The 16,163-nt window shown below is 50.9% G+C and overlaps 1 protein-coding gene across 1 annotated transcript in view; it reads right to left on the bottom strand.

The window, feature by feature from the left end:
• Positions 1-16,163, bottom strand: part of BTBD16 (BTB domain containing 16) — a gene marked incomplete at both ends in the record, with an annotated part of 43,670 nt that overhangs the window by 12,373 nt on the left and 15,134 nt on the right. The window contains 3 exons of the mRNA XM_080822342.1: positions 4,221-4,340; positions 11,674-11,804; positions 13,095-13,164. Of these exons, the coding sequence (XP_080678468.1) occupies positions 4,221-4,340; positions 11,674-11,804; positions 13,095-13,164 (321 nt within the window). The remainder of the gene's footprint in view (positions 1-4,220; positions 4,341-11,673; positions 11,805-13,094; positions 13,165-16,163) is intronic.

The following is a 16,163-nucleotide window of genomic DNA, read 5'->3' on the forward strand; positions in this document are numbered from 1 at the left end:
TGTGGGGCTGGGTGCTGCTCACACTTTCTGGAAATCCACTTTGGGTTCACACAGTTTTCAGTATGTATTTTATACTTTGATGAAAAATGTGCTTTTTTAAAAAGTGCAAAGTTTGCCTGCCTCTGGCTTTACTCCAACTGAGGAGACTTTCCAGCTCTCCTGGATGTCCTCAGACTGCTAACTGGAAAGAAATGATGACTTTTCCTCTGTGGACAGAGGCAACAGCTTTGCTTACATTTTTTGTTTTCCTACAAGGAAATGTTAAATTTAATTCTGGCCAGTCTATTTGTTTTTCTAAATTAACCATTGCCAGAAAACAGACTGTGGGTGCTGAGGGGAGCGTGCGTGCGTGCGTGCGTGTGTGTATGAGTGTTCCCTTCCTATAATATCATACTTAGCAATGAAAATAAGTTGGAAGATGTTCATACACATCTAGCTAGGCAGAGAAACTTCCCTTTCCCCTTTCCATCAGTATCCCTGGCATAGAGTGCGTGTTCAATAACTCTGTGTTAAGTGCATAAAACATTGAAAAAATTCAATGGATAAAAGAAAATAGGAGAATAAGAAAGGCTTGGACCTGGTCTTTATTTGCAGGCATTAAATACCTTCCCTCATGGCTTGTTTTCTGGACATTGCTAAGAGAGATCAGAAAAGGGGCATCTGGTCTATTTTTCACAGTCACTGCCCCAAGCCCTCCCGATGTGGATGCTGGGCTAGCCGAGACCATGTCCAGGGCTGCAGAGTGGCCTTGTCCCCGGGGCTCATAGGACCCCCCTCCCCCAGCTCAGATCCAGGCAGCTTGGCCCACTGCCACACGTTATCAAAGTACAGTCCCTTTGGGGAAGTCCCCATCTGGTGATGGCCTCAAAGTGTCCACTCTGAGCACTGGGGGACCCCTTAATAAATCACTCTGCCATTTACGTTACGTCACCAATAGTAGCAACTTTAAAAACTGGGCCAAAGGGTCAGCTTCCTTGATTCTCATTCCTAAGCCTACACATTGTCTCCCAGAGGCGGCTGCCCCATCTTTTAATGCCCATGGCACGTCCCTATTGGCGGCCACAGAAGCATGACTAGCTGTCCCCCTTGGCCTCATTGAACTGTGTAGTTTTGTTCCCCTGGTGACCCGGCTCTGGCCCAGGTCTATGAGCAGAGACGCCTTCTCGCCGCCCGAGCCTTCAGGCCACCAGCCCCGTTGGGCCAGCAGCCCCGAGGCCCTGCCCTGCTACAGGTCAGCCCCAGGGATGGGGCTGGCCAGGACGGGGTTGGCCAATACAGAGCAAGGGAACCACCACCACCCACCGCCATGGCTGGGGTAGACATCGTTAACCCACCAAGACATAATTTCTCCCTGAGTCTAGAGAAAGCCTTGGAACCCTTCCTTGTCCAAAACACCAAATGGGCACCTGCCACGAGTCACCTGCCTCTGAGCCCCATTACTCCTAGTTGCTACAGACAAGGCATTCTCTGTTTACTTCAGCCTATGAAGACCACTTCTGTGAGGGGAACCAAGCTACGCGAAAACGATGGATGGGAACTCATCGCTCAGTGAGCCCTTCCGTGCACGGCACAGTGCCGGGAAGCGAGGGCTGAGATGAAGACCCTCACTCCCTCCCTTCAAGCTGCTCATGAGGCTCCTGGGGGTCAGGATATAGGTGCCACCACATGGTCGTAAGAGAACTGGTCACAGAGGCTCTCCAGGGAGGCCCCGCCATGCACAGAGTGGCAGAGTGGGCAGAGCAGCCTGGGGCCAGGAGGTCACCGAGGTTCAGAAGACTGGGGTCCCCGGGCACATGCATTTGGGAAGTGGAGGCCCTCGATGAAGGAGCACCTTAAAAGTGCCCCAGTTCTGGGGCAGAAGACCTGGGATGGGAGGAGAGCCACCTATAATCCTAAAAATGGGCACATGGTCCTCAAGGTCGGGGGTGGGCCCGGATGACTACAGTGAAAGGGCACCGAGGCCCAGGTGGTGTGTCTCTTCTCCCTGGGGGCACGGAGCTTGCTGGAGGGGAGCCGGAGGGAAGGCAGGTCCGCAGGCCCCTGGGATTCCCTCCTGTGCTGCGGTCTGAGAACACGGGGCCGGGAGGAGGTAAGGACACCAAAAGGAAACTCCCAAGTGGTTTCTAACCAGGAACAAGGTGGCATCGGGGGCTTGGGAAGTGCCACAAAGGGAGGTGTGGGCTCAAAATGGAACCCAGAGTAGATGCAGAGAAATGGAAAAGCTAATGATGGTGGGGAGGAGCCTCAGGTCCCCAGCTCAGGAAACCCAAGGACACCCCCCCACTCAGCGGAGGGGGCTACACACCTGAGAACCTCATTCCCAGTGTTTCTCCCACATTAAAAACGCAGTTTCCACATCCCAGCTCATTTCCTACCTCCTGGTTCTAAGCCGTTTCCAGTACGAATGCTAACTTGGAACCAAATAGCAAGTTTTCCTGGAGCGCGTGACTCATAGGAAAAAGTGTCTTTGGGGCTATTAAAAGAGTAGGGGGGGGTGGTTTAAGCATTTGTGTTCAAAGCAAATTATATAGAAACTAAGCAAAGTGCATGTCATTCTGGCACTGAATACCGCTTTCCCCAAATAATGAGACAGGAAAAATGAGCTCTGTAGTTAACATCGTGCACAGATGTTCCAGAAAAGGATTAAATGCGTCAGAACGATGCAAATGCAAAACTTGGCTTAAACAGGTCAATCCGCTGATGCGTATGGGGCAGATGTGTTTATCTGTGAAACTCACACGTGCGCAAGAAATGGAGCCTCTGGGCTTCCTGGGACACACTGGATGGTACCCGGAGACCCCCTTCCTGCCGAGGTGGGGGCCAGGCTCCTCAACCTGACAGTGAAGGTGATGCCATCAGTGACGTCCTCCAGGCAGAGCCTGAGGACCATCTGGGACTATCTTTGGCGCCAGGACCACCACCCTCCACCGCCAGCCTGCGTGACAGACGTGAGCGTATTCACAAAGTATCAATTGAGGCTAGAGAGGTGCAAAATGGAGCCAGTAAACCACCAATTTCAGCCTCCCCCGACCCTGCTCCCCTGCCCCCAAGCTACCACAGCTTAACGGGGGACTCTTGATTGAACAGAGAGAAAACTCACGGCAGAGAGCGGACCAGGGAGGGGAGGACACACTGTAAGTCCTCAGCTAACAAAAACACTGAACCTAGAGGCAGCCTCAGAATCTTTCTTAACCCGGCGTGTGGGGAGCTATTACTGAACCAGCTGGAGCGGACGCAAGAGAGGGATCCTATCGGCCGTTCTCGGAACGGGCAGCAAAATGCCTTGGGATTCAGCAGACCTGAGTTCAAGTCAGACCCTGTCACTTGCGTCATCTCTGACAAGATAGTTCATCTCCACCTTGAGTTTCTTCATCTGTAAAATGGGAACAAAACCAGCCCCGGAGTCTTATTGAGATTATAAATACAAAGCGCCGTTATCAGAATTACAGCACTTATAACATGTAATTAAATGGTGTCCACTAAGCTGAAATTATTATTTTTCACTGCTCTTTTGAGATCTAGAATTTCTAGAATTCGTAAGTTTAGAGAGTAAAAGAAACTGAGCTAATTCTACGAAAGCTTTGTGCATTCAAATGCTTTTCCATTTGTCTAGGAAGTTCACGATGTCATCTGCTCTCATGAAACATAAGGGAGGATGACCTGGTCTCATTTAGACACATTTTAAGCATGATGTTTTGAAGGTCAGTGTGGTTTGGTAATAAATTTTTCTGAATGAAAGGAGTACTTTGTGCATCATGTCTTTTACTGGACAGAACAAGAGTTCGGAAGCACATGGTTATCTCAGGTTATGACACCTACATATTCGCAATTTCAAGTACTCCAGGGGTTCCAAGGATTCCCATAACCTTAAGTCCCATAAAGAAAATTGCATTCAGGGGTGCCTGGGTGGCTTCATGGGTTAAAACCTCTGCCTTTGGCTCGGGTCATGGTCCCAGGATCCTGGGATCGAGCCCCACATCGGGCTCTCTGCTCAGCGGGGAGCCTGCTTCCTCCTCTCTCTCCGCCTGCCTCTCTGCTTACTTGTGATCTCTGTCTGTCAAATAAATAAATAAAATCTTAAAAAAAAAAGAAAGAAAATTGCATTCAGGGCACTCTGGGTGATGCTATGAAAAATCGTATCCCTGAGGCTTTTCCTCCAGGATATTACGAGTGTAAAAACCAGCGTATGTGCATTTCATCAATCCGCACTGTTACGTTACCTTTTAAAAAACGCCAGCACAGTTTCATGCACCGGAACCGTCTGGATTTTGTGGTTCAGTTGCAAGAAGACCCATAAAAGTAGCGTTTTCAGAAGATGAAACTCGTTGAAAGTGAACAACCTGGCCAAAATGAAAGAGAAGAAATTTGAGGAGTAGCAACAACTCAAGGTATTTGTAAGAAAAAACGCAAAGTTAAGAGTGAGTTTAGGAAAGAGGCAACACCACCCCTGAGTCTGCAGGTCACTTCAGACAAAGAGATGTTAAATGACGTTCTAAAGGTCACGTTCTCAAGGTCATGGGACCCAGTGACCCATCGGTGATCCTTAGGAGGAACTGGGATGTGACCCTCAGCAACCCGCCCCCCACCGGCTATGCTGCCAAGCCAATGGCCAGCTTGAAAGAGACAGGAGTGCCCGAGATGTTTTCATCTGTTCTTTCATTTAATTCCGTACAATAATCCTGCAAAGTTGGGATATATTCCTTACTTATATAGATAAATTCAGAGTGGCCCTATATTTATTTAAAATTTTAATATTTCATTCATTGTGGTTTTTTGCATTAATTTTGATTTTAAAATACTGTCCCGCAAAATACTTATCTCAGCAGCTGAGGTCTTTTGGTGCCCCTCTTAAGTTTTGCACTGAGATAAATGCCTCCATCATCACTTCCTAGTCCCAGCTGGGACTGAGGGCAACGTCACTGAGTTGAGTTCGCGGGACTGCGGGGGCAGAGCTGGGCGGGGGTCAGTCCAAGCTGGCCGTGGAGCCTCCCGCAGGTGCTTGTATCCATAGATAGTGGTGATAGCAGGTGACATGCTGTGTCCTGTTGCTGCTCTAACAAACCGCCATGAACCAAGTGGCTTAAAACCACACACATTTATGATCTTACGGTTCTGGAGGTCAGAAGAACACAACGGAGCTCACTGGGCTAGCATCAAGGTGTGGGCCGCATTCTTCCCGGAGACTCTGCGGAGAACCTTCCTTGCTTTTCCCAGCTTCCAGAGGCCACGTACATCCCGTGGCTTGCGGCCCTTTCCTCCTCCATCAGGCCAGCAGTACAGCACATTCCAATCTCTTTCCAGCTCTCACTTTCCTGCCCCGGTCTTCCACGTGCAAGGATCCTTGTGATTACACCGGGTCCACCCGGGTGATCCAGCACACCCTCCCCAGCTCAAGGTCATCCCTCCGCAGCCTTCTTTCCCCTTTGCCATGCGACCTAACGTATTCCCAGGCTCGGCCTGGGATGTGGACATTATCGAGCCGCCGACACACACAGAGATCATTAGAGCAGGGCCTGGCACGGAGGAGCAAGCTAACGAACGGCCGCTCCGACTCCCAAGGGACAGGGCTGAGTCCTGGCTGTGGAGCCCACGCTTTGCCCACAGTGACGTGAGACTTCTTACCTAGAAACAAATGGCGAGAAGGAGGGTCCCTCCCTACAACGTCAACTCTGTAAAGTAAGGAGGTCTCCCGGAGAGCTTCTCCAAAGCCTCCTACCAGCTTGATTACCTAAGAAGTCATTCCAGCCGGTCTTAGTACCCTTCATATTTCCCACCATGAGCACAGGGACGGCACGTTTGGCTTCCTAACCTATCAGAGCCTCTGCGTCCACCACTTTGAGTGGTCTTGGTGGGTGGCACTTGAGCTAAGTGGTGACTCTAAAGGAAGTGGAAAGGTCACCCACCCACCTTTCACACTATTTCTGGCCACAGGAGAATGTCTCTTCGCTTTTGTTTTCAGGCCACCTACAGATGCATGGGCTTTGATGCTGGTTAGACAGGATCAAATTTGTCACTGTCTGGGCAATGAGGGTGAGAAGGGGTGGGGGATGTCACAGAGCCTGTTAGTACATGATGTGCCCACACAGAACTCCGCCAGTCCACCAACCAGCTCTGGCTGGGGAGCTGAGTGATGCCTGGTGCAGAATCCAAGCCCCAGGTCCCCAAGCCCGGAGGTTCTTTGGGACCTCACCAAAGAGGAGCCGGCGGCAGCATGGGAGGAGTCACTGGGGCTCTACGAATCAGGGTCCTTTTTTTTTTTTGCGATGAGATTGGGATACGCCTGGTTTTACTTTTATTATGAAGGGTAATTGTTCAAATAAAGTCCTCTGTCTTTAAAGATTTATTTATTTATGAGAAAGAGAGAGTGTGGGCGTGCGCGTACGGGCGGGGGAGGGGTGTGAGGGCAGGCTCTGCACTGAGCGTGGAGCCTGACACGGGACGAACTCAGGACCTTGAGATCACGACCTGAGCTGAAACCAGGAGTTGGACGTTTAACTGACTGCACCACCCAGGCACCCCAGCCTCTCCATCTTTAGGCCAAGTTCCAGTCCCCTGAAGTACTGGTTCCTGCTGAGGACCTTCTAACATATTTTCATTTACTTAAGAGCTCTGATGGCCTCACAGAACCCAGAGATCCTAAACTTCCCTCCAGCACAGGTGAACATCTGGGCTGTTCTACCTGTGTTTACGGGTGCTCAGTAGTAGCCATTGGGAGGTAAGTGGTATTTGTTCAAGAGAAAAATGTTAAGAAGACACTGCTTTTCTTTCTTTCTTTCTTTTTTTTTTTTTTAGAAAATTATACATAAATAATAAGGGCCCCGCTTTGAGTACAGACTATGGAGAAAGCCGTATCAGTGCAAACAAGAAAGCATGAACAAGGATCCCGAATAAATAAAAGAGCAAAATAAAACAAACAGCTATTAGGAAGGGAATGAAAAATTGCTCTCTATCCATTCACTGGAGGCCCGCACAACATCGAATTGAAAATGCTAATTAGATAAGTAAGTATCGACATGGAGAGAACACATTGCATTGTGTCAGAAAATGAAGGAAGCTGGAGAGCACTACAGTCGCTATGAGAACATTGATTCGAAGTTTAAGTTTTTAGGAAACGATATTACACGTTATTTATAGACACGCACGTATGGAGTGAGAATACAATCACAGGACTGGGTTCATGCAGGCCCAGGACAATGGTCTGATTGTCTTAGGGATGGGGGGAGGCCAAGAGGATGCTGGGGAGGGAGCATGGTCGACTTCTGCCTTGTTGGTGATGTTTTCTTTCTTATGACAAAATGTCACTGTTCATTTTGGGAGGGGGGTCCAATTGTGTGTTCTAGTCTCCTCCTAACTTTAAAATTGTTTTACAATAAAAACCAACCATCAATATCCTTATTGATCTTGATTAGCAATAGGGAAAAATGAGTCCTCGTGCAGAGCACAGCGGTGGGCTAGACCTATGATCTCCCGGGGCTTTGAGGCCACTCAGACCTGTGTTCAAATCCCAACTCTCATGCTGCGCGCAGGGAAACTGAGCCAATCCTTTCATTTCCTACACATGAAAACGCAGGTAACAGCACCCACCTCACTGCGTGGCTATAGGAGTTAGGCCAATAACCCACTCAAAGTGTCCTGTATACAACAAGTGCTCAATAGTTGGTAGCTGTCATTGCCATTAGCCGGAGAAGCATCAGCTTCAGGAAGCAGCTGTTTGAGAACCACGCCCTATGGTGCTCCAGATGTTGTGGGACTGGCTCGCCATGGAGGACAAGGGTGACTTCTCCTGGGAATTCCTGAGCCCTTAGGACCCATGGTGTCATGGGCAGGAAGCCCGGGAGAAGTGGAAAGAGCCCGGGTTGGAGGGCGGCTTTCCATGCAGATAGGAACTGGACAGCTGGCGGAGTTTTCCACTTCTCCTAAGTCTACCAGGAGCTCGGCTTCCAGAAAAGCTGCAGTTGGAATGAAGCTTTCACAGTATCGGAGTTCACGGAACAGGGTAACCTAGTGCTGACCTCTGAAGAGAAAGTGAACTGGCAGCCGAAGGCCCAGGCGAAGAAATGAAAAACCAGAGGCCCCGGAGGTCAGGAAAGCTGTGTGTAGTTTGTGCAAGGCTGTTTACGAAACCCAGAGGAAGACCAGGTCAAGGGGGCTTCAGAACGAGAAGGTGAACGGCCCAGAAGTTGAAGCATCTGCTGAGATGGACGTTGTTTCCATGAGGCTTAGAGACCCACACACCATGACCAGAAGCTGGGGGACGGGCCGCTGTCTACCCGAAGTGGGCCCAGGGGGATGGGCCATCCCTGGCCCCTCACGTGCTGGCATTTCCACACAGCCCCTCTGGGGCCATGTGACTTGCCAGGACAACCCAGTCCCAGCTGAGCTCTGGTTGCCGGGCAGCGTGGCCTCTGGAACAAATGAAGAGACCGTGTAGTGTGGAGGGAGGAGCCTGGACTTTGGAACCTGAGCTCTGGGCTTGAGCCAGCCCTACCTTTTATTGTCCCTTTTATCCTTGGGACACTAACTGCACCTGTCACACAGGGCTGTGGGGCTTGAAAGGGACAGTGCACAGAGCAGGGCACATACCCAAAGGGGCTCAATAAATGTGAACTCACCTAAAGGTTTGTTCTTTTTTTTTTTTAATTAACATGTATTGTATTATTAGCCCCAGGGGTACAGGTCTGTGAATGGCCAAAGGCAAGGGAAGCAAGGGCAAAAATGAACTACTGGGACTTCGTCAAGATCAAAAGCTTTTGCACAGCAAAGGAAACAGTCAACAAAACCAAAACACAACCGACAGAATCGGAGATATTTGCAAATGACATATCAGATAAAGGGCTAGTATCCAAAATCTATAAAGAACTTATCAAACTCAACACCCAAAGAACAAATAATCCAATCAAAAAATGGGCAGAGGACATGAACAGACATTTCTGCGAAGAAGACATCCAGATGGCCAACAGACACGTGAAAAAGTGCTCCACATCACTCGGCCTCAGGGAAATACAAATCAAAACCACAATGAGATCCCACCTCACACCCGTCAGAAAGACTAACATTAACAAGTCAGGGGATGACAGATGCTGGCGAGGATGCAGAGGAAGGGGAACCCTCCTACACCGTTGGTGGGAGCGCAAGCTGGTGCAGCCAGTCTGGAAAGGTTTGTTCTTAATCAGCTGCGGTCCAAGGTGGCAGACCCACCAGCCAACGAGCATGCCCAGGTGAGGCGCCCGAGCCAGGGTCAATGTCTCAGACCCCACCAGGCACCAGGTGTAGCCAGGCCCCGGCTTCCAGCACCTTCTACTCCTCACCTCCCTCCAGCTCCAAAGCAGGTGGGGGCTGACATCACCACGGCGACGGGCGACGGAGGAGAATCTGCCTGGGGGAACACGAACAGGAGGTCTGGGCGCTGCCAGCTGGAAGCCTCCAAGGCACAAGGGCTGATGACTTGCTTGAGGCCACGCAGGGCCCTTCCCCCTGCTACTGGGATGGCTCTGGACTGTGTGTGTAGACAGCTCCTGGGGAGGGGCGGGAGGAGCAGGACCCTGTTCCCACATCAGTCACGTCTCCCCAAGCTTGTGCGTCTAGACGCTTGACGTGGAATGTACTTGACCTCTTTTCCTGCCTCATGTACATTTTGTAAGGCCCATTCCATCACCGAGGCTCTGGCTGTGGTCAGACAATTTTTCCCTGTTCTTGGTTAAATGCTACCAGGGTGCGACAGCTCAGTCTTTCCAAGGGAGGGACAGTGTTAGGAAAAGTCTAAGGGATGCCATGTTTATCTTTTCTTCAACGGTTGTGTAACCTTTGCTCTGCTGGAGGGTGGGGGAGGGCATATGGGTGGGGGGAGCAGCAGGGAGTGGGGCAGAATGACACCAGGAGCCCGCCCAGGTTCCCCGGGGTGCTCCTGATAATACGGTCTCCCTCAACATCAGAACTCTGTTCTAACAACCTCATTACTCTTTAAGTGTGAGGACATCGCAAGCCACTCGGTAAATTCAAACCAACAGTGGAATGAATCTGTCCAGATCTGATTTCTGAAATCAGAATGCTTTCTATGCCATGAGCGTGAGTAGACATTTCATCTCTGACATATGGCTTAAACGTTTAGTAGGATTTACTTCTCGCTTTTGAAGTTCACCCCAAGCAGATACAATCTTGATAACTTGGCAATGGCCTTGTAAGGAGGTCCAAAGATCCTGACAGCTAAATATAGCCTGTCGCCCTAAACGAGAATGTTCTAAAGGGGCCGGGCCAATGACGTCAGCTATTAACATCAATGCCGCATCGCGTATGGTTGGTAACTGCACTATGGTCACATTAAAAAGTTCTTTTTATCAACAAATAAACACGAAAGCATTTAGGAGAAACTGTAGCTCGTGTAGGTACCCTGCCCCCAGAGGCTTGAGGAGCGAGACGTGGGTACGAAACTCCACACAGACGCAGATAATTGAGCAAATAGCAGAGATTGAACAAAACAGGGTAAAGGGTATAGAAATGCTCTTTGTGCCATTCTCACTATTTTAAGCTTGAAATTATTTTCAAATAGACTATTTTTAAAAATACTTCTCACTTGTGACAAAACCAGAAAGTCCTTTTGACTTCATTAACGGCACGTCTAGAAATTTAATGTGGGAAAATAGTCTGAGATAGACACACGTACATTGAAGGAGATCACCACGGTACTGTATTTATATTGGTAATACACTAGAAATAACCTAAAAGGTCAAGCACTGGGGATGTTTCCATGAATGACTCAAAGGACGAGAAGGAGCCAGCCAGAAACCAGGCATTTCGGGCAGGAGAGAGAGCACACCTGCGGGCGGCAGGTGCTCAGCGGGGCTGGAGTCTCAGGTGGCCCCATGGATGTCTCGTGGATGCTGAGATGGAGGGACAGATGTGCACACCAGAGGCCCCTAGGTTAGAGACGTTCTCGGTGGGGGTCAAGAGCAGACACAAGACCCTGAGTTAGAGGTCCCTGCAGTGGTCCAGAGAACAGCTGATGGAGGTCTAGGTTCTGGCTGGTGCCCAAGTAGAGAAGCCCGTAGAGATGGGCTGGGTCCGGGAGTGTTACTGACGCGCTCGGGGTGAAGGCCAAGTGGCGTGTGGAAGGGTTCCCAAGGTTCTAGCTTGAGCAGCTGGTGAAGGAACACAGGGCGGGGCCCCAAGGCTTGGCTGTTAGCTTGAACTGTCAGGTCAAACGGATGTCTGGGTCAGAGCTGTTCGGGAGAGGAGTCAGGGCTAAAGATAGAAACTGACTTAGGATAAGAGGTTTTATTTTCTGTCTTCTGATTTTCTCCATCTTCCCTTTTCCACCGTGAATGTGTATTAATGTTGTCAGGATTTTTTTAATTACATAGGCAATTTTCGAATTAATTACCATGTGGGTAACGAGACAGCGGGCACCCAGAGCGTCCCTACCCCAGTGAAGGAGTGTGAAGGGTGTCCATCGCCACCCTACCCCAGCACTCCACGGACGGCCCCCACCTGGGGCTGGCTGTCCAGGATGGCGGGGAGTTTGGGAAGGAGCGGGTGCTGAACACTGGGCCTGGCCATCAGGGGTATGGGGGTTCCCCACTTGAGCACCTCCCTTCCGGGACCAGCCCTACTGCCCCAGGATCCCCCCAGGGACAACTCCTGGTCCCACACGCAGCACCCCTGGGGACCAGCTCTGACCTGGGGGACCGCAGTACTTTGTGGAGCAGCTCCTGCGGGATTTTCCGGAGGTGGATCTGTGTCCCCACCAGAGGGACCAAGTTCATTTCCAGCCACTTCTCACAGGCAGTGGTGAGTGGCTCTTCCTTATACTGAGAAGGACGAGAAAAAAGTCAATGGATTAAGAGATCCCTGAACTCCCAGCGCCCTCTGCTGGCCCGTGACGATGCTACAAGCGGGCTCCCAGGCGTGTCCTGCGGTAGATACACTCAAACCTTTTCTTCCAATCACACAAAATACAGCAGATAACGTTTTTGGAATGTTTGCTATGCTCCTGGCCATGCACCAGGTTGATTTAAGTTAATCCTCACCATAATCCTATGTGGTCAGTTCCTTATTATCCCTATTTTTACTGATGGAGAAACTGAGGCCCCAAGATTGCTGCTCTTGCCAACTATCCAAAAACTAGCAAGTGGCAGAGCTGGGAGCAAACCCTGGTGGTGTGACCACAGGGTGGCATGCTGAAATCACTGACCGTGGAAGGGCCTGCAGGGTGTACCCCACAGGGAGGCTGGTGGGGGCATGTACCCTAACATCAAAGTCCAAAGAAAACGACAACATTCTCCCAGGGACAGGGACCTGGACAAGGTCTTCGTACCCCTTGCATGTCCTCGGAGTGACAGTCCTTCCCAAGCCAAGGAGTGGCTGAGAAATGCTGACCAGAACGCAGAGATGCTGCCCACAGAGTGATGTTTTAGTGCCTGATGGAGTGAAGGTGAGGGCACTGCATTATCTTTGACAAAAGAGGCAGTGAGTGCCTTCTTAGAGGCCACCACAAGGGCACTCTGACATGCCGATTGTGCGCGGACTGAACTTGACAGTCAGACGGACCTGTTTCCAGGTCAATGGCGGCCTCACAGAGGAAGGCTGGGATCGGATGGCCTGGGGTTCGAGCCCAGCACCGCAACTCAGAACTGTTGAGCAACCCTGCTCAGGTTGCTCCCCTCCTTGGGTCTCAGTGTTCTCCTCTGATAATGTGACCCTTATGATGACATCATTTATTCCCAGGTAGGGAGACACACATAATTTCACCTGACTCCAACAAGAACGTCCTGGAAGATTGCCTGCTATTTTTGGTGAGAAAGGCTGCACTTTTATTTGTCCTCCTAATTTTTAAGGCTTTTTAATTTCTCATTTAAAAAAAAATTTGGTTTTAAAATGTCCTTTTAAACTAAAGTGATTTTTAAAATTGTTTCCTTGGCAAAATAAAATATTGGTACCAGTTAAGTGGGTACTTTCAGATAGTTGTTTTTTTGTTTGTTTGTTTTGTTTTTTTGGTTTTTTTTTTTTTTTTGGAACTGGGCCTGATGGGTAAAATCCCAGAGCCTGAGGGGCTCCCGAAGTTCCCCAGGTGTGATGAGCTCTGTCCAGGTTATCCTCACCTTGCAGCCGGCCAGGTAGAAGTCCTTGATGGTGCTTGGCATGAGTCCGTTCATCATCATGGCCACACACCTGCAGAGAGAGAAATGTGGTTCTTGGAGACCCTCAGGCAGAGAAGTTGGCGACCCCAGAGGTTTGCATCAGCTCCAGGATGGTGGCAGGCGTGGAACCGAGGTGTGAAAGGGGGTGTGTGGAAGGTGCTGGTCCTGCTGCCCACCAGGCCCTGTGTTCTTCAGGTGCTGGCTTTTGCCAGTGAGACACGTGAGCAGAATTAGCGGAGTTTGGAGTTGAGGTGCAGAAACTGGTGCTCCGGGCGGCTGACACATTCACGTGTGCCCCCCTTCTCACTGTTGTATTCATTGGCCAGGCTGGATTGGAATGGTCAGGCTTCCCCAGATTGGGGGACACAAAGCAAGCCTAAAGCATGCACATACGTCTACACACCCAGCAAGCAGGATCGCAGCTGTGCCATTGCAGGTGTGCGATGCACCAAACCAAGGAACAGTACCAGTTGGAACCTTCAGGCACACACTGCACGCCCCCCCCGCCCCCCCGAAGACAGGCGGCCTCGGCGATGTGGGATCCAGACCTAAGCAGCCATCGGGGTGATTTTGCACTTGGCCGGGAGCTCAGCCAAGATGGTCTTTGAGGTCTCATCCGGCAACTGGATTTGTGATGCTATCAGAGTAACTCAGGGCATTTCTGTTCCACTATACACCCCCCAACACACACACACCCATGTACTGCTGCCCCCCCTCCCCACCCCCGGCCACACACACACACACTGAGGCATGTGCTGCCACATCCTGGCCAACTGTACCATCAGCCTCTCAAAGGCAGGTGAGAGCCAGCCCAGTGGCGTGCCAGGCCCACCTGGATCTAACCTGTGACACCCAGCAAAATTATCTGGGGAATCTTGAGCAAGATTCATCTGCCCCAGGCAGGCCGAGGTTTGCTCATCCGGGTAGTGAGGGCTTGTTATCTCCAAAGCCCTTGCTACTTTGACCTTTAAAGCAAGTCGTGGTCGGGACGCCTGGGTGGCTCAGTGGGTTAAGCCGCAGCCTTTGGCTCAGGTCATGATCCTGGGGTCCTGGGATCGAGTCCCGCATCGGGTTCTCCGCTCCACAGGGAGCCTGCTTTCTCCTCTCTCTCTCTGCCTGCCTCTCTGCCTACTTGTGACCTCTGTCTGTCAGATAAATAAATAAAAAATATTAAAAAAAAAAATAAAGCAAGTCGTGGAGGAAGGAAAACGAAGGACCTGTCATTCTTAGCTCAGCCCCAGATTGCCAGTCCTAGGGCTCCGAGAGTGAGCTGTGGCTAAGAATTTGGGCCCGAGGTAGGGGATCCGGGGCTGATAGAGGCTGCAGACCCTGCTCCAGAGCACCAGAATCAGGAATCAGGAAGCTGTGGTGTCGTTCTCATTACGGTGATGCGGAGCAGCAAACGGGTGGTGCAGGCCATGCAACGGGGCATGGGAAATCCCAGCAAAAGCCAGATCTTCAGCCCCAGCGGAGTTAGTCCCAGAGCCCACGTGACCCAGCTCTGCCTACACCTCTGGTCTCCCACCTCCCACAGCCGCCCACCCTTGCGGACCAGGCCAAGCTGACTTGCTGGCGTGTCTCTTCCGGACTCTGGTCCCCTTGGCTGTCACATCCAAGCCTCTGAGAGCCTGCGTCCCTCGGCTCACATGGCGTCTGCCTCCCCAATAAGGCTTCTTGAGACTCCTGATCACGTGTCTGGCTGGAGTCATTTCAGATGCCCCAAGAATGAGTTACTGGCTCAAAACTGTCTTTGGGGTGGAATCTGGCTGTGTGGAGTCTACAGAAATTGACTTGAAACCGGCACAAGTCTGGAGGGATCCTGCCCTGCCCTCTCCAGGGCAGCTGATGTCCTCTCTTGACCAGGACAGGAAGTTCTTGCATTCTTTCATTTCCTCAGATAAAGATCCTGAGGCAGAGACTGGAACGAGCCAGACGGACCATTGTTGCCCTGAATCCCCCTCTGTGTGGCATCGCCTCAGGTGCTATGAAATCAGAGAGCTAGACGGTACCAGCTTGGTGCTCGGGACATGAGTGCAGTAGGCACACATCCCAGGAAAAGCCCGAGGGAAGGGACCAAATATTCTAGAAAAAATGAATCCCATCAACGATTTTCCATTTGGTTCACTTACCCTTTCATAAATGTTACTGGAATGGAGCAGTATTACAGGATACAGAAAAGGGGAGCTCTAAGAACTGTTCTGGTTAATCACAGGGACCTGTTTACTTGAAATTAATCATACATAACACAAAATGTTCCACTTGGGATCCCCATCCTTCATTCCACTTTGCTCATTTCCTGTGCCCTGGAGACCTGTGGGGCAGGAAGCTCTAGAGAGCGGGACTCTGTCCCTCTGGTCCTCACTGTTCCCGGTGTCTTGAAGACACCCGAGGCATCGTTCATAAAGGAGCAGATGAGTGACTGAAGGTGTGTTGAAACAAAATGACTGGTCACTGGCCCCCAGCAAACCCGGCCTCACTAAGTGCCCCTGAAGGGAGGGGAGCAGGAAGGCTTCAGTCCGTGGCAAGTGGTGACGTCACCACCTCACCTGAGCAAAGCAGAAACGGACAGTGTTGGGGTCCGGGTTCTGCGGCCCCTTGACCTCCTGCAAGTTCCGGCTGCTCTTCTGTGGCCTTGAGCAAGTCACTCACCTCACGAGGGCTCAGTTTTCTTGTCTGTGAAGCGGACATAGTCACGTACCACCTCGTAAGACTGCAGGGAGGATGAACGAGGTCACCCTGGCCAGGAACTGAGGGCAGTGACTGACTATGCCTGATGCTCCCGCTCAGAGCACATCCCCTCGCCCCCGACAAAGTCCTGGAAATAGGGCAAATGTAATGAGCCCCATTTCACAGCTGAGACCACTGAGGCACACGAAGAGCAAGGAACAGCTTACCACAGGGCCGAGCACAGCCCCGGCTGCTCACACCCTACGTTGCTTTGACTCTGCAGAAAAAAGTCTAATGAAAACCCAGAACCTAAGTGGCTCGGTCAGTTGAGAGTCTGACTCTTGATCTTGGCTCTGGTCATGG

The sequence above is a fragment of the Martes martes genome (assembly GCF_963455335.1).
Source record: "Martes martes genome assembly, chromosome: 14".
NCBI lineage: Eukaryota > Metazoa > Chordata > Mammalia > Carnivora > Mustelidae > Martes > Martes martes.